The following is a 22265-nucleotide window of genomic DNA, read 5'->3' on the forward strand; positions in this document are numbered from 1 at the left end:
GGGTGGGTTTACGGCTCTCCTCTACAGCTTTCTCACTGACTGACATCTTCTAAATTTGGTGGAATTAAATCTTTCCGCACCAACGTTTTGTAATCCTCCCCGGTAGACTGACACATTAAAGTAAACTAAAAACAACAACCCATCTCTGTTCTATGCCTGCAAACACTAGTTGTTGTTAAATCTGTGAGCTGCAGCACAGGAAGAGAGCAAACAAGCAGAATCTGAGATTATAAAATCCTTCTCTCTCACTTTCTCCCTCAACACTTTCTGCTTCTCCTCAGAAAATGTGCACAGAACGTCTTCCAAGCAAATAATAACGGATATATATTCACGATCATTGAATGATATTCAAAGTTTAAAGAAAGCTGCACGCTTGGAGCAGCGTGTCCGACGTGGTAAACACGGCGTCGCTTTTCTTCATCCATCTGGTGAAGGAAAAGGCTTTTTTGGGAACGGTTACGTAAATGTTGGTCACAGCTGATGCCTCTCGAGTTAAAGAATGTTATCAAGAGGGTTTTCTGTCCCCTCACCAACGGCTTCAGGGTCGTCCTTTTAAAACTTATTCAGCATTTAAAAGACTTAATTAGTCACACAAGTTTCACTATTTAGCGTAATTAAGAAGCAAATTCTGCACAAAGTGACGCGCGTTTTAATTCCTATTTGCTCATGTTCTGCTCACATGAGAAGAAGAAACTCAACTAAATTATTATTTTCTTTATCCATTAATTTAACCATTCGGTCTGAAAAATGTCAAATAAAATGCAGTCAATCAAAGTTTCCAAGAACTAAAAGTGACTTCTTCAAATGTCTATTTACATCACAGAAGAAATAACGAAGCAATAATCCACCTTTGACTGATTGGAACATGTTCTATATAAAATAGCTGCAGGTTGATTAACTGACTAATAGTATCAGCTCAAATCTCAACGGCTTAAATATTTGCCTCATTCACCGTTCCCTCCTTTCTTACTGCCTTTGTGTGCGAGATGATAATTGATTAATAAATGTATTACAGTGCTCTAACATTTAACACGCATCGTGTAAAACTGCCAACATTGCGCCATTATGCCAGCAGGTCTTGTTCACGTCTCGACAGTTTAAAGACTTTAGCTGTGAGAGACTAAAATATGTTGTTGCATTTGGGAAAAGATTTAAATGCATAATTCAGAGATCAGGGAATCCTGGGCAACATGAAGACGTCTCTTCCTCAGATTCTCTGTTGGTCCTGGCTGACACATGGCCAACCAAAAGCTTTTACATAAGACCCTCTCTCCCTCCCCTCTCCCCTCTCTGTGTCTCCCTCTCTCCCTCCCTCTGTGTGTGTGTGTGTGTGTGTGTGTGTGTGTGTGTGTGTGTGTGTGTGTGTGTGTGTGTGTGTGTGTGTGTGTGTGTGTGTGTCTCCCTCTCCTCTCCCCCCCCCCCCCTCCTCCTCCTGTTTATTTATTCATCATCACGTTTCATCTTTTCTTCTAAAGCTCTGCGGAGCTGAAATAATGAGGGCAGCTTTGTGTTTTTGTGCGACCCCGTTAACGTTTAAACGCCTCGCGCGTTTTCTCCAACGACACACGGAACAAACGGGAGTGGAGACGTTCTAGAACAACAGCAGCTTCGTTCTGTTTACCGATCCTCTTCTGATCCGTGATGTCCAGCTCTGGCTCAGTGTAAGGCTTGAGCTCGTCCTCTTCAAATCCCGCATTGATCCATCGGTCCTTCATGATTTGCTGCAAAAGCAAAGTCAAACAGTTAGAACCCGACTGATGCTGGATAGAGATAGATGGATAGAAATGTGAACTTAAAACCTATATATTTAGAACAGGATTTTAATTAATGGTTTCAATATTAACATTACTTTATTCATCACTTTATTGCATTTAAGTTTTAAAATGTTATTCTATTTTCTTGCTATTTTATTAACAGCTTTATTGCATTTAAGCATTGCATAGATTTAAGATCTTTGGCAGTAAAAATACTTAATTAATGTCTACTAATACAGTTTTACAATAATTTCAATATTTAACGTAATTACGAAGCAACTTCTGAGTGACGAGTTGTTTTTAGTTGCTTTGAAGTTGCTCATGTTCCAGACGGTTTGCTGGAAATTTAAAATATAGCAAAAGCAGAAGTGTGACTCATTTATTTTCCTCTGAATCACAAAGTGAAGTACTTTGGTGTGTTTTCAGTTTGGTAAAGTACATTTTTACTTTCACTTAAAGCTCTTTAAAGAAAAGGTTTATCACCATTAAACATAGAATCCACAGTAACGTCCATATTGCTCTGTGCTGCATCTCATTTGTTTGCTCCTTCGTGTTTAATTTGCAGCTGATCAATAGCTCTCTGGGGGGTTTTAAACTAATTATCTCCGGTCAGGCTCTGATGTAACCTTCTCTCATAATCCAGGGCATCGAGTGATATCTGAGGCAAACAACACGGAGTTTAATTCACCTACAAGATGGAACCTCTCGTCAAATGGTCCATTTCAAACAAAAAACACACGAGTGGTTTTAAACCCGCTCATGTGCCAAAAATAAAGAACGTTTTATCTGTTAATGATGAAGCGCCGGGCGTCAGACAGAGCCACACGTTTACAGCTAAAAAGAATCTCATTAACACTCTTCTGACAACGTGATCGCAGCTCTGAGACGTCTCACCGTCCTTCCTGCCTCCGACATCACACACGGCTATTTTAATCTCAGCTCTGAAACAAACGCGTCTGAACAGTTCTACTATTATCAGGTTATGAATTGTGGAGAATTATATAATTATGTTCAATGTGATGAACTTTATCAAGGAGGTCCAAACTTGTAGCAACGGGCAGCAAAGCCAAAAAGGGTTAAATATAAAACTTTTTATGTTTTCTGAGCAACAACGTTACTTTGTAAAGTATGAAAGCTGTCAGATAAATTACGGAGTCGAAGAAGAAAGTGGAATGAGAAGGAGAGACTCAAGTAAGGTAGAAGTACCTTGTTATTGTACTTAGGTAGAGTACTCGAGTAAATGTACTTTCACCTCTGACGTAGATCTTACAGCTTGAATCTGACCAGAGATTATTCGGCCTCATGTGTCGTAACCATTCGTCTACACTGGTCTCGGTGGTGAATAAACCTTCTTTATTTTGAGGTTCATCATTTGAACTTTACGGTCTCCTGACTCGACTGAGCTGGTTTCATGCGCTGCCCTGAGCGCTCTGAGGTACCGTCGACTCACAGATGAAGGCAGGGAAGTGAACAAAAAGACAATTTTGGTACGAACACAAGAATGGCGATGCATTATTCATGGTTACAACATCAGAAAGAAGGAGGCGAGAGTGGGCCGAGAAAAAAAAAAAAAAACAGGACAGCGTGGGCGTCAGAGGAGATGATGCAGGAGGAGGAGGAGGAGGAGGGGTTTGTTGGAGAGGTGGAGGATAGATGACATTCTCCGATGGTGCAGGAGAGGGTGAGATAAGAATTGAGAGGTATATTTACATTTTCTGCGTCCTCCCTCACCTCGAGAGTCCCCCGCTTGGACGGGTTGAGCACCAGGAAGCGCTTGAGGAGGTTCTCGCAGTCCGTGGACATGTAGAACGGGATGCGGTACTTCCCTCTGAGAACGCGCTCACGCAGCTCCTGCAAACATGCAAACATGCCACATTTCATTACTTACTGAGCATCTGAAGAAATCAATACAAAGCTGTCAAGTTTCATGAGTCCACAGTGCAGATAGCAGCCTGTTAATGTCTACATTTGCTCAGATCTAAGAGAGACTTTCAGACATCATTCCACAGATAAACAATTCAGTTATAAAGACGTTGTTGTTTTGTGCCGTTTTGCACCAAAACCAACCAGCCATTCCTGACTCAGATGTTTGAGGAACACTGGATCATAACCGTCGTTCCTCCTCGCGGTCTTACCTTGAGGTTCTGCCCGTCGAACGGCAGCGAGCCGCTGACCAGCGTGTACAGGATGACCCCCAGACTCCAGACGTCCACCTCGGGCCCGTCGTACTTCTTCCCCTGGAACAGCTCCGGCGCGGCGTACGGCGGAGAACCGCAGAACGTGTCCAGCTTGTTGCCCATCGTGAACTCGTTGCTGAAGCCGAAATCTGCGATCTTGATGTTCATGTCGGCGTCGAGGAGCAGGTTCTCCGCCTGAGTACAGACACGAGAAAGGTTGTGATCCTTTTTTACCAACAGTTCATCTGAACGGTTAATAAACGGTTCAGTCAAAAGGTCCTTAACGATACTTTTAAGTTTTATTAATTCAGTGAAACTGGAGATTAACCGTTAAGCTGACGAGATGGAATAGTGAAGATTATTAAAATATTTAAAAATACTACCTCACCTGAAAAGTAGCGGCCTGAAACCAACAAACCTTTAATTTTACACGAATCAAATATTATTTTGGATTACTGTGTGTTTGTAGCTAATTTTGCGCGTCCACATTTATTTTGTTTTGTTAGATTTTGGTTTTTTGAATAGATTACAAAAACGGCTAGCAGTTTCCCTTTGCTGCAAGTCTTTATGCTAAGCTAAGCTAACAGGCTGTTATTGTACAGACATGAAAACGGTTCAAATCTTCTCATCTAACCAACAACATGACATGAATGAGTCCGTTTCTCAAATGTATGAAACATTTATTCTATCGTTTAGAATATAAAACACCAGAAAACAAAAACGTTCAAAGTGACGTCTTCAAATTCTCCGACCAACAGACATTTGATTTACGATAATTAACAAAAGAGAAAATGTTCACATTTAAAAAGCTGACTTCAATAGGTTTTGAAACTGTAGTCTGTTTGACGGATCATTTCTGCTCTAAAGAGCACTCGTTCTGTTTGATGTAGTCTGATCTAACAGAAAGCAGTTCACATCTTCTTTGTGTGTCCAAAACATCTGCTCACATGCAGCTGGAGGCCAGAGACTAATTAAGAAGCTGAAGAAGAAGAAAAACATCTTCCACTGAGCTCGAGGACTGACCCATGAGGGGTAAACAACTCTTATTGTAACGTGGCTGACCATAAAAAATAAAACCTTAGTGGGCGACACCGCTGAAGCCTGAGGGGGGGGGGGGGATAAAAACCAACCAACTCATCAATATTTATACTCTGAGGACACAAAGTGGCGTCACGAAACGGAAGAGGGACGTTCACACTCCAACGATGTGATGTGGTGCAGAACATGTGAGCGGGTTTTAGAGGCGACGCCTACTTTATGGCCCAATGATGTTTAAAAATATTAATATTAATAATAATAATAATGTGCTGGTTCAGCTGAAAGGATGAAGTCAGAAAGAGGGCAAAGTGGAGCCTGGTTAGCAGCATATGCGGCGTTTGTGTTGAGAGCCGTCAGAGGGAATATGGGAGTCATGAAACCCGCTGACGTCAGATCAGTGACCTTCTCCATCCGACGTGAGTCACAGCTGATGAGCCTCTAAAAGGTGGAGACGCTTCCCACATTTAAACTCTTCACAGGATTACCGATAAACACCAATGCGAATGAAAACGTGTTATTTTTAGCTCCGTGATGCAAATCGCCGTCTTAAATATCAAGTTTTCTGCAGCTCAGAAAGGGAATTAAAAAAAAAGTGCAGAAAACATCCAACACAACAAAATACTCCGATATGATTGAACTGTGATGTTCAAAGCTCAACTCATACATCAGCAGAAAACAAACGTGGAACCCTGAACCATAAGAGACAAAAATGATAAATATAACAAATTAATTTCTCAGTTAACCGTCCAAAAAAATATCAGAATCACAATTTCCAAAAGGGCTGAAATATCTAAATTGTTAATTTTAGATATGAAGTCCTGTTTCAGTTCATGTCTTTGTTACAATATTTTAATAACTGTATTTAAACGTACATGTATTTTCAATATTAAAATCATTGGAGATGCGGGTTTAACCCTTAAAACCCAGTTCTGTTTGGGCTCCAGAGAACACAGTGATGTTGCTTCTGATAATTGCCCCACACGTTGCCCTTTTGATCAACCTTTGCATTCTGGTCGACTGAAAACAGTCGATAATCTTCTTCTCTGAACTCACCTTGAGGTCTCTGTGAACAATGTGCTTCTGGTGGCAGTACTGCACCGCCGATACGATCTGTCGGAGGAAACGGAGACAAGCGAGGGTTTAGTTAGACGACTGCTCTGTTCTCAGGCTGTGATAAAGGATGTGGTGGGAGGAGGAGGAGGAGATGTGGTCGACAGACAGGAAAGATCAAACATAACGCAGGTGGGGCTGAAGACACCAGGAGGTGAAACAACAGGTTTCCTTTGCAGCACATTTATCTCTCAGACCAGGGAACAGCTGTGAGGCGTCATTATTAAAGAAAACAGCGTATTTAGCGTTTTCATTTCTTGCATCTTCAGTGTGGTGATCAAACATTCTAATGATATCTTTTCCAGCTCCATGTGTGTGAAACAGATTTGGAGGCACAGATTAGTTTATGGGCTGCAGCTTTTTTTAAGCCTGGAGTTTTGGCATTTTGGCCGTCGCCATTTTGTTTTTTCTGAACCAGAAGTGACACTGGAGGGCAAAGTACAACCGAACCCTAAATAACACATTTTCAGATAACTAAAATGTGACACACAACTTAGACCGTACATCACTGTGGTAGAGACCCGTCAATCACTGTGTAGCCCCGCCCTAAAGCATACTCTGCTTTATGGTCTGTTTGACTCTAAATGGACCATAATGTACTAAATGAACATCATGCTGTATTGAAGAAGACTTGAAACTAGAGCTTGAGACCATAAACTCATGTTTACCGAGGTTTGTGATGAAGGACACTCAGCCTCCATTTGCTTCAATTAATCAAGAATTTTCTCTGTTTCCTTCAATGTGACCTACGGCGAGGAACTGATTTACGAATGTTCACTTCAGGAGTGAAGCATTCCTTTAATGTCTTGAAAACTTTGGCGTCTCTAGAACTTCCAAACCCTGCTTTTAACACAAAACAACGATGAGTGATGGGGAAGAGGCGGTTCTGGACGTCCGTCATCGCTCTTTAAGACAGAGGACGTCTGTCTGACGGGGAGGCGGGAGCAGAGGTGTGAAACCAGAACACTGCAGGGGGAGAAAGCTGGGTACCTGTCTAAATTTAGCCCTGGCCTCTTTTTCCTTCATTCGTCCATGTGCAACCAGGTAGTCAAACACCTCTCCTGCAGAGAAACCAGAGAGATAATTAGAGGATGACAAAGAGAGCACTGAAAGAAAAAAACACACAACATAGAAACAACAAAGTGAGTCACAACTTTTCGCAGATAACTTTTTTTCTGGAGCAGCTGGCCTGCACCGTCACCCATGTGCATGTTTGGAGGGCGTTTGTTGACGATATTGAGGAGAGGCTCGGCGCCGCTTCCTCCACGCCGAGCCCTCTCCCGGAGGCACAGAGCTGCTGCCGAGCAGACCCTTCCCTCGGCCCACACTTCTGCACGCTTCCAGCCAAAAACGTGACCACGCTTAACGCTCGTGTGCTAATTAAACTCAAGTGGCTGGCTTCGATGCTTGTGTGTGCGTCTCTCCATACCGAGGAGAAAACAGGAACTAAACAAAATAACAGGCAACGAAAAAGCGCCTCACTTTTCTTGAATCCTCGAAACGCTCCCACTCTCTCGGCGCTGACCTGAAGAGGCGGTCAGAGTGTTCGTTTCTGTACTTCACAGCTCCAGAGAAGCAACAATCCACGGCTGCTCTGTGACTCAGCCGCTACAGAGTGTGGCAGCTAACACTTTGCATGTCAGAGCTAAAGGGCACAGCGTGTGCTGTACATGGGGACGAGATTAGGGAACAAAGCAGGAACACAGAAACACGTGCTGGTAGAGAAATCTGGATCACGTACGCGTGTGAAACAGGAAGACAGAAATATGCTTAACACATTTTTTGGCAGCATGACATTCTTGAATAATTCCATAATGCGGAGGCAACTTCTTGAGCCGCATTGCCCAACTGAAGTTGCTCTTGTTTGAATGCAATTAGCCTCTGATCCAGCACCACATACTACCAACATGGCCCCCGATAGACGTCTCACGAAACTTGAACATTTCAGTCAAACATCTGCTCTTAAAAATGTGTTCAGAGAAGTTAAACACAGGAAGAACGGGCCTCTTTAGAGCAGAACGCTAACATCAGCATGCTAACAGTGACCGTCCTTACTTTAAACTCGCCTGCAGCTTAAAGGTCGGCATTCCCCAACATCTGGTGAGATTGTATTTTCATTATTCCCGGAGAGATCCACGCAGTCCCGGATCACATGCTCTAAAGGTCGCCTTGAGATTCTGCTCGACTTCCAGAGAATCAAAGCTGAACAGAGAAACATTAGATTTGTTTCATTTAAGATCGAAGATCAGCGCTCCCGTCTCAGCGGTAATCTGATTTGCTCCTCGGCGAGCACGTCTTTGTCGTCTCTTGGCTGGGCTCAGATCGCCCCAACGGGACCGTTCCAAGGAATCAATGGCGAGATTGGCTTTTAGGCGTCTCGTGTGACGCTGCATTCAATGAGAATTTACGAGAAGCTTTCACAAGAGAACGTCCGGTGGAAAGATGCTCGGTTGGGTTTTTTTTAGGATGCAAAGCTTTCACAAAGATCCAACGACGTAACAATGAGACGCCACTTCCTGTCCGTTCATCATGGAAGCTTTTCCTGGAAATGTTTTTCTTACGTTTTACATTTTATGAGCATCCCTCATTCTTCTTCACTTGCTGCAACACAAAGTCACTCGAGATGCTAATTTACCTTCACAGACAGGTGTGTGTGTCTTCAGAGGAGGAGGAACTACACTTATCATGTTTCAACCTGGTGGCTAAATCAAGACGATGATGTTGTTGTGGACATTTTGTAGAAATCCATGGAGCTGCTGTGAGTCGACCAACGTGTTCTTCTTGCTCCGACTCGCCTCTCTGTGTTTCCACTGGACTGATTCGAGTCTCCACATTGACGTACGTCACCATCTCGTCTCCCGTTTCAACCTCCAGGGCTCAGAAGCTCTCTTTGCTTAATCTTTATTTTATGAGTTTGTGTGTTCCTCATAATTCAGTTGACGATTTACTGTAACGAGCCGCGGTTACACTCGTCTTTCGGTCAAATGTTGTGGTCAAAGAAGCGGTTGTAAAATGTTGGATTAACACTTTTAATTTCCTATAAAAACTTCACAATAAAAGCTCCAGAAATGTTTTGCTACTTTCTCGGTTTACACGGTCATCTCTAGTCACGGTTCTAGAAAATAATTAGGAAACAATGGACCCGTAAAATAAAGCTTTAATCTGTATTTTGTAGCATAGATGCCGATCGCGTGCTTCATGTTATGGACTTTAAATAATATCAACGGTACAAAGTCACCTCAGATTTACACAGATTTGCGTTTCCGTCAGGTCGAGGTGGAGTCTGCAGACTATATGCAGCTCTCAGTGTGTTTAAATTATTAACACACGCGTCACATTTGGGTGTTAATAAATCATACGAGGGTCACTGGGAGCAGCACACAGCGTGCAGGTTTCTACCGACTACATCTGCTGTTCGTTTTCAACATAATCACGTGTTTCACGTCGATACTTCAGTGAGAGGGCGGCCGCTTCCTTTGAGAGGGTTGTATTCATTTCTAAAATGTGTTTTCCTCCAACTAAAAGGACGCGTGTCTCGGTCAGACGAGTTCCACATGTTACAGTTTTATTTCTGTCTCACCTCCGCTGGCGTACTCCATCACCAGGTAGAGCGTCCTCTCCGTCTCAATCACTTCAAAGAGCTTGACTAAAGGAGGGAGAGAGAAAGAGAGACACATTATAAATTCAATTATGTTAAAAGATGGAGGAGATTCAGACAGAGATGGTTAGAAATTCATGGACACAAATGACAAAACATTTTCCAGTGAAGTCACGTGGATCACCGTGTGTGCGCTCAATATTCAAGATGTTAATTGTTAATCGGGTTATACAAGTACTGTGAGAGGTTTTCATTGGGAAGCTCCATAAAAGAAAGAAATACAATAAATATAAAACATATGCAGCAATAAAAAGAAAAAAGAAACAGTAAAGAAGTTGCATATTGCACAAGGGATGGATTACTGGTGATTGATCCCTGTGTGTGTGCGTGTGCGTGTGCGTGTGCGTGTGCGTGTCGTGACCACGTAAGCGCAGCATCGAGCCGATCTTAGCAGCACTCGATATTTACTGCACGGTCCAAAAGCCGCAGTGTGTTCGGCTCGGAGATATAAAAAGAGGGCTAAATATAGACGAGGTGGGCTGGAAGACAGTGAGGGAGAGATGGAGAGCGTTCACCGACACCCGGGTCATTATAATCACTTGTCGGCAGAGGAAGCCATGCAGCGCCGGGGAAAGGAAGGTAACGGTAATTAGCGGGGAATCCCGCCTCCTTATAACCAAGACACACCACGGCAGACTTGTCTGGTGTGTTTAATTAAGTTCATGAACAAGAAAAGGAGCCTCGGTTCTTATGAACATCACTAAAGCTGAAACAGTTGCTTGCTTGATAGAAAAAGAAATCTGCAAAATGAATGAATCAGAGGTTATTTTAAGGAGAAAGAAACCAGATGTTTGCTGAATCCAGCTTCTTGAATGTGAAGATTTGCTGCTTTTCTTCGTTAGAACTTTTATTAACAAGCTTTTGCAATATTTAAACCTCGCCCACAGTACTTTGTATTTATCTTTTTTTGTTCAAAGTTTACATTTTTTTGCCATTTCTGCTGTTATTGGACAGGAAACAAAAAGAGGAGAGAGGTGCAAAATGTCCAAAGCTGCTAGTACCTGATTTTATTTAGCCTATAACCATTCATAATAATAGATAAATAGACGGTTACAAACTATTTGGGGTACTTTCTATCTATCTATCTATCTATCTAAAGTATTTCCTTTCTACGTTTGGACTGATAGTTCTGAGTCCCGTGTGCTTGTAAATGCATTGTGGGTATTTATTGATATAAGATGGCGACTGTCTGAAGAGCCTGGAGCTACTTGGTGTGAAGCTCTATCTGTTCTAATTCTAACAGCAATAATCAAACCCTGGACGTCAATTACTTACTTTAATATGTGCTTTGAAAAACTATTTTTTTTGGTCCCTTTCTTAAAAAGAAAAATCTTCTTAAAAACCTAAATATATTCCTTCAGTTGTCTTAGAGAATTACAACATTTTAATGAATTGTCTTTTGAATTTTTGTCCCAAACATTAAGCGAAGAGATCGAGAAACGATTCTTCAGACTAGCTGCTCGTGAACATAATGATCTTGAGCTACAACACGAGGCCTCCTCCTCTCTGCTCACGCTGTGGTTGTGACGACGTCGGCTGCTTGTTGCTGCAGTGGTTTGGTGTTAGTTGGCATTTCCTCTCGCTGCTGGATGTTTGATGCCAAAGATTGTTCTGCTCATAAAAACGGCTTCCTTTCTAATCTCACAACAATCCTCCAGCTTAAGTCTCGTCTGGTTGGTCTAGAAGACAAACTCCGGGTCCCAGTGTTCTTACACAAACTACAGGAACTAAAAAGCTGAATCAGCAAGTAAAAAACAAGCTGATGAAATACCGGCTGTGCTGCAGGAGGATCATGTGACCGTCCAGTGACAGAAAGGTCAAAGGTTAGAGAGCCCTGCGTGTCTGGAGTCCTCCAGCAGATATACCACACATTCATATTTAATCATGTTAAAGTGTTTGAGTGTGTGAGACCCACTTACCTATATTAGGATGATTCAAAATCTTCATTATTCTAACTTCTCTGAAGAGCTGCAATGAAAAAGAGAAAAGAAGTTTATAGTTTTATTGTTATTAAAAGGGATATTTGGTGATCTCAGGACAGTAACGGACAAATATAAGAAGTCGTAAACTTAAATAAGCAGTGTGTAAAAAAACACTATTAAAAAAAAGGGAAATAAATCAGACTGACGAGAGCGGTGACACATTTTACTCAAAGGTTGGTAAACTTTATGAGTGAACACATGAACTGTCTGTCCATTTAAACGGTGTAAGCGTCCATTTCTAATATTCAGCATGTCAAGACACCAGACATGTGGTCGACACCTGTGAAATTCAACGATTCTCAATATCCAATCTAACACCAGGTTCAAAAACAAAAGTAAAACAGATGTTGTATCACATGCACTTCAACATGCACTCTTTTATTACCGTGTGCATGCTGGTTTTCAGGTCGACAGGTCATAACTCACTCTCCATTATCTACTTTAAATTGCTTCAATCACTGTGTATATTAAAGTTTCTCGGCAGAGACTACGTCTTACAAGATTACATTTGAACACATCATCACAACAATAGAATCTACCTTCACCCAACGCTCATTTTTATTGATTCGAGCCCGAACACATCATGTCAATCAACGGCACCAAGCAAGACCGTCCACCGGCTGTTAACGGCTAACGTTAACTAGCTCTCGTCCTGCTGATTTCAACCAGGATTTGTAGGAAGAAATACGGTTGTGACGTGTCGATAGTGAGTTTACTACCGTCCTCCGAACGAGCCCTGATAGTACTTACAGTACTGTAGAGAAACAAGTACCGGAAAACCAGGGAAATACATCAGACGAATACTTTACAAAGTCAATATACCGCAGTCTCTTAACTGTGCTTTTAGTTCCATTAACTCAACAGCAGTATGCACTTACTTATTAAGCTGCATTCCCATGTCAAAGCAATAACGAATGTATAATTTAAATGTGAAAGGGTGTTCACATCGTACATGTTTTAAATGTCAGTTCACCGCCTAGTCTCTGATATTTGTGTCACATGGTTGCTGGTGATGAGGACACACACACACACACACACACACACACACACACACTTCACAGGACATCATGAGTTCAGACACACACACGCTGGTCTTTGTGCTGCAGCAACATCAGCACATTAGTCGAGGAAACGTGATCATTTCGTCACCACTGAACCCCAGAAACCACGGGAGTCCCCGCAGAGAGGTGGAGGCAGCTCCACATGCACCGTCACGTCTCCACCTCTAACAACAAGACAGTCAGTGGACACACGCTCTCCTGCACATCCACAGTGACCAGAACAGCTGATCGTAACGGCCAAAAGTGCCTTTTAAAGTCTTCCGCCGTACGAGGGCACAAAAGAAAGAAGTGAGTGCTATGTATTATTGATCGGCTGTTAACTACACCCAGCCCTCTTCCCGTCCGTAAAAATATAAAAAGGCATCAATGTTTCATGCGGTGCGAGTAGCCACAGTGTTTGCTTACGGACCGTGAGTCTTTTGCAGCCAGAAAACTAAAAAAACACCTTTAAAGCAAACGTACAAACGGATATCAGAGAGAAGAAACGACTTCAAACTGTTCCATCAATGACAGAAAACAGACGATCACACAGATCCTCACTCTCTTTAAGCCGTAACAAATGCTCAACATCAAGATTATTTATTAAATCAGTCAGATTTGACTTTTAACATTTTAATCGGATAATTAATTGTTCCCACATTTATCCTTCTGAGACCCAACTGTTCTTTTTGGTTCCATTTTAAACAGCGACGTCACAACAACTTCGGTCTATGACGATCATCGTTGAACAGCTAAAAGCATTCTGGGAAATGTAGTACAATCAAAACAGACGAGACAGGAATGGTGAAGCTACGTTAGCGTTCGAATAATTAGTTAAGTTTAAAGAAATTATTTGGTCAGTTGTTACTCAAAACTTTCATAAATTATTTTTATGTTTATCAAAGTGTTTACATGATTGTGATGTAAAAATGTTCTTCTCAATATTAGGGATTTGCTTGTCTTTGTTTCATATCACTGCGTTTTTAGATCTTTAGGCTTTTTCTTTCACAAAATAAGAAATATTTAGACATGAATCTTTTATATTTATGAGATTATTAATACATTTCTTTCTAGTTTCTACTAATGTTGATGTCATCTGTCTCCATCCTTCTGTTTCCGTCTAGAAAGCACCAAAAATAAAATAGTTTTCAAAGATAAGTATCACTTTTTAAAATGCTAGTCATTTTGAACGACCACATCCGGCTGTGGGCGGTACGGAGACCATAAATCTCACTTCAGAGACAACCGAGGGGTTAATTATGAGCTCCAGTCAGCGGGGCCTTCAGGACCGAGTCGACCGGTTTGGAAGCCACGTTCACAAACTGAGCCAGGACATGTCTGACGAAGAGGAGGAGGAGGAGGAGGAGGAGGAGGAAGAGGAGCAGAGCCTGAGGGCTCCTCACTGTCACTACACTCAGACTGAGATCATTCTACTGAAAATAGGAACAAATCTGAGCTGGAAGGAAGAGCATCTATTCTGATAACCAGCGAACCGGTCGGATATATTTAACGGTTTAATACTTCCTTCTAGTTTCTGACAGAACATGGAAGCACTTTGTCAGGTATGTGATGCAGTAAACAGAATTAGTGGAGAAAAAACAAACAGCGGGTGATTCACCACATAACACGACCGTGAGGTCGAGGCCGTAAACCCGCCGGTGATCCAGTCATTCCACCGCAGTGACGCAACCAAGAAGTCCCGATTACACGACCACGTCTCTGATCAATACGAGTGACATCACACCTTCTGTCAACTTCCCTTTGTGGCATTTTCCTCCATTATAACTGATCCGAGGCTCATAAACAGAATGTTTCAATCCCACCGTGTCGGATTATAGCGACATCCGCTAACAACGATGGACGTCTGAGCAACGTTCTTGCAGTAATTCAACCCCCGGTGTGGATTTCATTAAAAATGAATTATTTGAAAAAGGAGAAACTTGCTTCTCACTTATTTGTTCGCTCCGAAGCTCGAGTGTTATTGTTCCCATCTGGACAAACAAATCCACCTGAGGGAATAAACACTCTGGTTCAAATTAACAGAGTTCAGGAAGTCGTGAGGGCTCAAATGAACAGAACTTTAGCAAGTTGTAAGTCTTTTTTTTTTTGTCTGAATATGAAGCCATAAGTTTTCTGCCTCCAGGTGTTAAAACATTGCTTTAAACGACATCTGCGGCTTTTTAAACAGCTCTGTGAACACAAAAATAAAAAGCAAAACCTCAGCAGACGACGTTTACATTTAATCAACACGCTGACCTCTGACCCCGGACGACAACAAGACCATCAGCAGGTCGAGTCAGGACAGAGAGGAGGAGGAGAAAGAGGGAAGGAGAGGAAGAAAAGGGAGGAGGAAGGAAAGGGAAGGAGGAGGGAGGAGGAGGAGAAGAAGGAGAAGAGTGGGAGCTGAGAGCGTTTAGCTTGGAGCTGGTGACAGATGTGAACGTCGACTCAGCGCCTCTAAACTATTAAGAACAGAGGCTGAAAATAAACATGCAGCTTCAGAGACGATGAGACGCTTTCTGCTTCTCTCCAGTTCTTCGTTACATAAGAGGTCAGGCTGGCCGATACCGAAGAGGAGCGAAATACAAACAGCACATCCAGTTCCTCAAAACCTGAACGCAGCGTTTCAAACGCACACCTGAGGTCCCCGATGACGTTCAGTCGAGTCTTAAAATACCAACAAGTCAACGTGTTAAAGTCACCGCCAACAGATCCTGTTCATAAAGACCGAACAGCACTCACTACTCAAGTCCATCGTTGTCAATGAGACGAGGAACAGCCAATCAGAGGTGGCAGATATCGGTTCTTTCTTCCGTAAATAACAGTTTAGGGTAAATTAATGGAGGAGAAGTTAATAAAATGTAATTTAAATAATCCACAAATCTGATCCATGTCAGGGTTTCCTATAACTCTGAATATCCAACTCATCGACCAAGAAAGAAAGAACCAGAACGTGTATAAATAGAAACATGTGACAGGAACGGGAACGTTTAAAGTGTCAATCATTACAAAAGAAGTATATTAAGAAGTAATTTCTTTTTTCAAGTGTTCCAGTTCCTTAAAATAAACATTAAAGGAAATCTGAATCCCTGCTGAGCAGCAGGAGAAATAATAACCTGACAAATTCCTTGACGTTTGAGCAGGAACCTAAAAAAACAACAAGGGCCGCTCACACAAAGCACCCCCCCCCCCCCCGCTTTGTGTGAGCGTGGACAGCGGCGTCATGACTCAGTGTTTTTGGTGTCACAGCCGAAAGGGCCAAAGGGCCTCTGAGACACAAAGGACCCGATCAATGGAGCTTTGGAAAAACTGATGGAAAACCAGCAGCCGATCGCTGGGAGGGACGAGCGCTGGGCGGCGGCTGAACATCAACACATCATCATCACCACCATCGTCATCATCACCACCACCACCACCAGCCATCGCAGCCAAAACCCCCCCCCCCCCCCCCTGTCTGATGAGATAAAAAAGAATTCGCTTCCACGAAACCGAGAGACACAGACTGAGAGACAGACAAAATGTTCAGACAGAGACAGACAGACAGACAGACAGCTAACGAGTGAACACTAGAGAATCAGAGTTATGATCGGCTCGTTCTCAGACCAAAAACAACAACAGAATAAAAAGAGGAATTCACGCTGCAGACTCTGAAAATGTGCATTTTAAAAGAAAAACCCGCTTCCTGATTTGGTTGATTTAACAGCCAAACACTCCCAGTTGCACAACAACCAAACAGTGTGAAGAAAAAAGGACAAAGTAGACATTTTCAGTTTCTCTATGAGGCCAATAAACGTTCATAAAAACAAAAAGGCTCTTTTTAAAAAGAGACCCTGAAGTTTTATTTACTTTGTTTTCAGAAACTATGAAACAGATCCCAGCGGTGGAAAGTCTCCAAGTACATCTACTCAAGTACAACTTTAAGGTACATGTACTTCACTCCATTTAGAGAGAAATATTGTACGTTTTACTCCATTAACTGTATTTAATAACTTCAGTTATTTGGCAGATTCAGATTAATGCAAAATATAAAATCAACCAATAAATAATGATATAGACTGAACTCGCAAGCAATAGCGATTAAAATGTGTCCAATCAAATACTGCTAAATATTTTGATGCTGATGCGTAGTAGGATTTTGAATGCAGGACTTTTACTTGTAACAGAGTATTTGTACACTGCGGTATTACTACTCTTACTGTAGTAATAGAGCAGAGTACTTCTTATAGTCGATGATGAGCTGAGGCCTCCCACTGAAATCATAAAGCTCTCAACACATGCTCAGTCCCAGCATGCACTGCTTCCCGTTTACACAATTAATACCCAATCTGTTGTGCTTCATGAATTTATAAACTAATTGTGCCTCAGCGTGAGCAGGGGGGGGGGGGGGGTAGATTACCTTCTGAAGGCTGTTTGGGTTCAGCTGCGTCTTGTCTATTATCTTAATCGCCACCTGTGAAGAGAAAAACACACAACGAGGAGTTAAATAAGATGAAACAGCCGAGGAGGAGTGTGAGGAAGAGGAAACTCAATCAGAAACAGCAGAGAGGCTGAACTCAACTTTTAAAAACAATCTGAGAGCAATAAGAGTTTAAACTTCCTCCAGATTTTGTTCACTTTTGAGACAAAGTTCTTAAACGTTAAATGATGTTCAAACAAGCAGATTTATAAGAAAAATTCTGAATTAAACGAGGAACTCTCTGATCGGAGAAAACACAAACAGACCACACATGTGACGGGAACATAAATGCATAGCTTGTAATAAAAACTGGATATCGGCCTCGCGGTTAAAATCCCTCCAGAGCTGAAACCAGCCGTCAAACCTCAGACTTCTTCTCTTGTCTTTAAGTGACAAACTGAGAAGACGCTCCTCTAGTTTCTGGTTTCGTAGTTGCAGCTCAGAGTGTCGAGGTTTCACTAATGTGGGAGAACTTGTTCACTTAACGGGTTGCTGCATCTCTAAATTTAGCCAAACCTTTACTTCCTGAACGTGGTCACATTCAATGGAAACACCGGAGTAAAGCGTCTGTGAAGCCGTCAGCTGAACTCCGTTAACGTGACATCACAGCGCCTCACCTCTCTGCCGGTGAGGATGTGTCGGGCCAGTTTGACTTTGGCGAAGTTGCCCTTGCCGATGGTTTTGAGCAACCGGTAGTTGCCGACGTGCGGCTGCTGAGGCTCCTCGGAGCTGCGGGATCGAACGCCGGTCCGGGCCGAGCGAGTGCCGATCTCCTGGCGTCCATTGCTGTGAGACGTGTGCTGCGAGGATGAAAATAAAAAAAGAGTGCGTTAGAGGAACACGCCGTGACTCACGTTGACCCAGCGTGACGTTCCCACTCAGACTCTGCAGGAAATAAACGGGTGATATTTATAGTTCAGCGTCCACAGATGGCGGATAAACTCAGCGGTTTACAGGCAGTTTCATCATCTCGTCAACCAAATAAAGACATTAATACACAGACGGGCTCCACACAGGTGAACACACTTCCAGAGGATATTACATCTTTAAATACACGTTACAAAACTCTAAAAACACATTTCTATGCAGTTTTTCCTTCTTTTCTATGCTTCATGTGAAGCACTTTGAATTGACTTTGTGCTTTACAGATAAACTTGCCTTTCTTTGCCAATTGATTAACTGTTAAATCATTTTGTCAGTGAAATGTATACAAATAGTGAGAAGCATCCAGAGTCTAAAACATCTCAAATACGTGTTTATCAGTTTATTATCAAGGTTGAAATCCTCACATCTCATGGATTAAAATCAATCAATTGTTAATGAATTAAATGATTCAATCCATTATCAAAATTGTAACAGATTAAATTCCCTGTTGAATAAATCCTCTGAGAAGCAAACTGCTAAATTAAAACTGGTCTCATATTAATGAATTTAAAGATTATCTGAGTAGGAACACTTTGATGCTCCTGGATGTTTGATTAAAATCATATAAAATGTTCACACTCCAGTCAATGTCTCCTACACACTAACTAACTAACACACAATGTCTCCTACACACTAACTAACACACAATGTCTCCTACACACTAACTAACACACAATGTCTCCTACACACTAACTAACACACAATGTCTCCTACACACTAACTAACACACAATGTCTCCTACACACTAACTAACACACAATGTCTCCTACACACTAACTAACACACAATGTCTCCTACACACTAACTAACACACAATGTCTCCTACACACTAACATACACTAATGTCTCCTACACACTAACTAACCCACAATGTCTCCTACACAATAACTAACACTAATGTCTCCTACACACTAACTAACACACACACACACACACACACACACACACACACACACACACACAATGTCTCCTACACTAACTAACACTAATGTCTCCTACACACTAACACTAATGTCTCCTACACACTAACTAACACACACAATGTCTCCTACACACTAACTAATGTCTCCTACACACTAACTAACCCACAATGTCTCCTACACACTAACTAACACACTAATGTCTCCTACACACTAACTAACACACAATGTCTCCGACACACTAACTAATGTCTCCTACACACTAATGTCTCCTACACACTAACTAACACACACAATGTCTCCTACACACTAACTAATGTCTCCTACACACTAATGTCTCCTACACACTAACTAACACACTAATGTCTCCTACACACTAACTAACACACAATGTCTCCTACACACTAACTAACACACTAATGTCTCCTACACACTAACTAACACACAATGTCTCCTACACACTAACTAACACACAATGTCTCCTACACTAACTAACACACAATGTCTCCTACACACCAACTACTGTCTGCTACACACTAATGTCTCCTACACACTAATGTCTCCTACACACTAACTAACACACTAACGTCTCCTACACACTAACTAACAGTTAAAAAGGTAAATCCATACCAGACTGTTCTCAGATCTGCATGCATTGGTCTAGTGAGTTTAACTATCTGGTGTGTAACAGCACCTCTGCTCTAAATGTTTCACATCTTTAATGTATATTCATTTATTTAGGCTGTTTGTCTTCAGAGGTAAAATGGATAAAAACAACCCAATATACTCTGGTTTTTATTTTCACTATAATCAAAGATGAACTGCTCCGTCTGATGGATTTTATTTTGGGGGGGTACTGTGTTCAACCCCCCCCCCCCCCCCCCCCCTCTGTGTCCCAACAGCAATAAATAATTAGATAAATTAGATAGATACTCGGTGCGGCCTCGGTATCGACTGTCCGACCGATGCCTCATTAGCAGCGGTGCCCTCTGCCCATCCCCAAACTAACTGACCCCATTCAGCCTGCAGACAATGAACAGGGCCCACGACCCAAGAAAGGAAACGAACAACAAGAGTTCAGACTTTTACACAAAGTCACAACAGAAGAGAAGGAATCTCTACTTTATATTTACTCCACAGGAACCCAATCCAATTAAAGACATAAAGTTATCACAGAACGTATTCTGTGAGTTCTTGTGCAGATATTACAGCAGAAATAAGCAGATTACACAGAATATAAAGTTACAACATCACAATAAACTCTAAAATCCTTCATGTGAATTCCTTCACAGATACCACGAAATGAAATATGCCATAAACCTCAATGAGGTCACACACACACACACACACACACACACACTATAAGTCACTGAAGGAATATTTTAGGCCTCCTACAGTGATAGCAGGAGAGATAAAAATAGGATAAGGTCACTGTTGAATACCACAGAAGAAGAAGTAAAAGCCCGTGGGACACATTAAACTGTTTTTCCACTTCCAGCATATCATCTGCTAATCATACAAGGACACAGAAATGTGCTACGCTTCTATGTTTTCTGTCTAACAAACGACTTCCTTTAACTTTAAGTCGCAGTAGAGTTTGCTGGTTACTCACGAGGCTGCGGTGTCTCCTGGCTGCGTGGGAGCCCGTCATGTTTCTACAGGACACTGATGGGGTCCACAGAGACTCCCACTACAACCAGACCGTCCCAACTCAGAGCCCACATAACCACAGAGAGACAGGGGGGCGGGTACAGGAGGACACACTGAAACCCGGAAACATGCACAGTGTCCTTTCAGAGTAAAAGCACCGAGTCAGCTGCTTTCAGTGTTGGAAAGACAGTGTAGTGGTGGGACATAACTAAGTACATCTGCTCCAGTACTGCATTTTACATACAGTTATGAGGTACTTGTACTTTACTACAAGTATTTCCACTTGCACTCCATCTTACTCCATCACATGTATTTGATAACTTGAGTTACTTTGTAGTTTAACAATGTAAAACATAAATCAATTAAAAGTTATAATTGATCATACATAAATGATTAACATGAGCTCCACGTGAACCTGCTGCTACATTAAAGGTACACGTACATTAATCCATAAATGTTTATACTCCAGTAACATGTATTACTCTGAAAGGAGAAGTTCTGCATGAAGAGTACTTTCACCTCTGGTATATTTTGATGCTAATACTTCTCTACTTATATTAGTAACAGTATATTAGTATTTTCTACACTGTTGTATCGATACTTTTACTGAAATAAAAGATCGGAATACTTCCTCCACACTGATACTACATTCTCAATCAGAATATACTAATATATATATATATATATTTATTATTATATAAAAACCTGTTATCGCAAATATACATCAACATGACCACTTCCACTCAACTTAATATTTTTCAGAATTATTGTAAGCCAAATGTAAACGAATATTTCAGCGTTAAATGTTTTCTAAAGTACATTATTATTAGCTCCGGGGTTTTTCCTCATGACTGAAACTCTCGCTCCGCTATTGGACAGTCTGAAGAGCCGCAATGCATTCTGGGGGCAGTTGATTTTGTCCAATGAGCTCACGTGTAATAAAAACTATCTTCATTATCAATTTAACTGAGTATTATCTCAGTTAATCAATATAAAACAGAAAACACAAGAATGACACAACGTCACGTCTGCAAACGTCTCGTTCTTGCAAAAGCGCGTAATAATTTTGTCATAACTTCATGTCTTTTTGTGTATGTATGTATGTATGTATATTTTATACATCACTTGTGACCATTTAACTTCTTCTGGTGATGCATGGACTTAACTTTTTACTCTGTAATCTATTGTGTGTACGTTGACCACGTCTCCATCGTTAAGAGATTTTATCTCAGTGGGTTTTAACCTGTTAAATAAATAAAAGCAAACATATTTCATCTGTTTCACTGCTTGCTTCTGCTGGTTTCCAGTCGTGTCTTTGTGAATACTGAAAGGTCTCAGTCGTCTACAGGGATCAATAAAACGTCTCGTCTCATGAGTCATTCTGATGATTACACAGATCAGAGTATTTATATGTTTGTCATGAATTCAGTGGGTTATATAAATTATAAACAGGAACAAAAAATACTCAAAAAGATTAAGTTTGGATTACAGCATTCAGAGAAAGTGCAAAGCAGTTATAGCAATATAAATAGTAGATTTAGTTTTGGAAGTTTGTT

The 22265-nt window shown here is 41.6% G+C and overlaps 1 protein-coding gene across 21 annotated transcripts in view; it reads right to left on the reverse strand.

The window, feature by feature from the left end:
* Positions 1–22265, reverse strand: part of mark3a (MAP/microtubule affinity-regulating kinase 3a) — a 36079-nt gene that overhangs the window by 12669 nt on the left and 1145 nt on the right. For 14 of the 21 annotated variants that reach the window (XR_013767417.1, XR_013767418.1, XM_079174586.1 and 11 more), the window contains 9 exons: positions 17833–18015; positions 17156–17209; positions 11657–11705; positions 9660–9725; positions 7070–7140; positions 6023–6079; positions 3890–4126; positions 3465–3605; positions 1622–1721 (listed from right to left, as the gene is read on the reverse strand). Coding sequence is in view for 19 of the 21 variants with exons in the window: in XM_079174586.1 (XP_079030712.1) it covers positions 1622–1721; positions 3465–3605; positions 3890–4126; positions 6023–6079; positions 7070–7140; positions 9660–9725; positions 11657–11705; positions 17156–17209; positions 17833–18015 (958 nt within the window). In the remaining 2 variants the exon portion in view is untranslated. Of the gene's footprint in view, positions 1–1621; positions 1722–3464; positions 3606–3889; positions 4127–6022; positions 6080–7069; positions 7141–9659; positions 9726–11656; positions 11706–17155; positions 17210–17832; positions 18016–20671; positions 20768–22265 lie in introns of those variants that run through there. The other 7 variants (XM_079174571.1, XM_079174584.1, XM_079174580.1 and 4 more) reach the window with 2 other exon arrangements.

Source organism: Pholis gunnellus (genome assembly GCF_910591455.1).
Source record: "Pholis gunnellus genome assembly, chromosome: 15".
In the NCBI taxonomy this organism is placed as follows: Eukaryota; Metazoa; Chordata; class Actinopteri; order Perciformes; family Pholidae; genus Pholis; species Pholis gunnellus.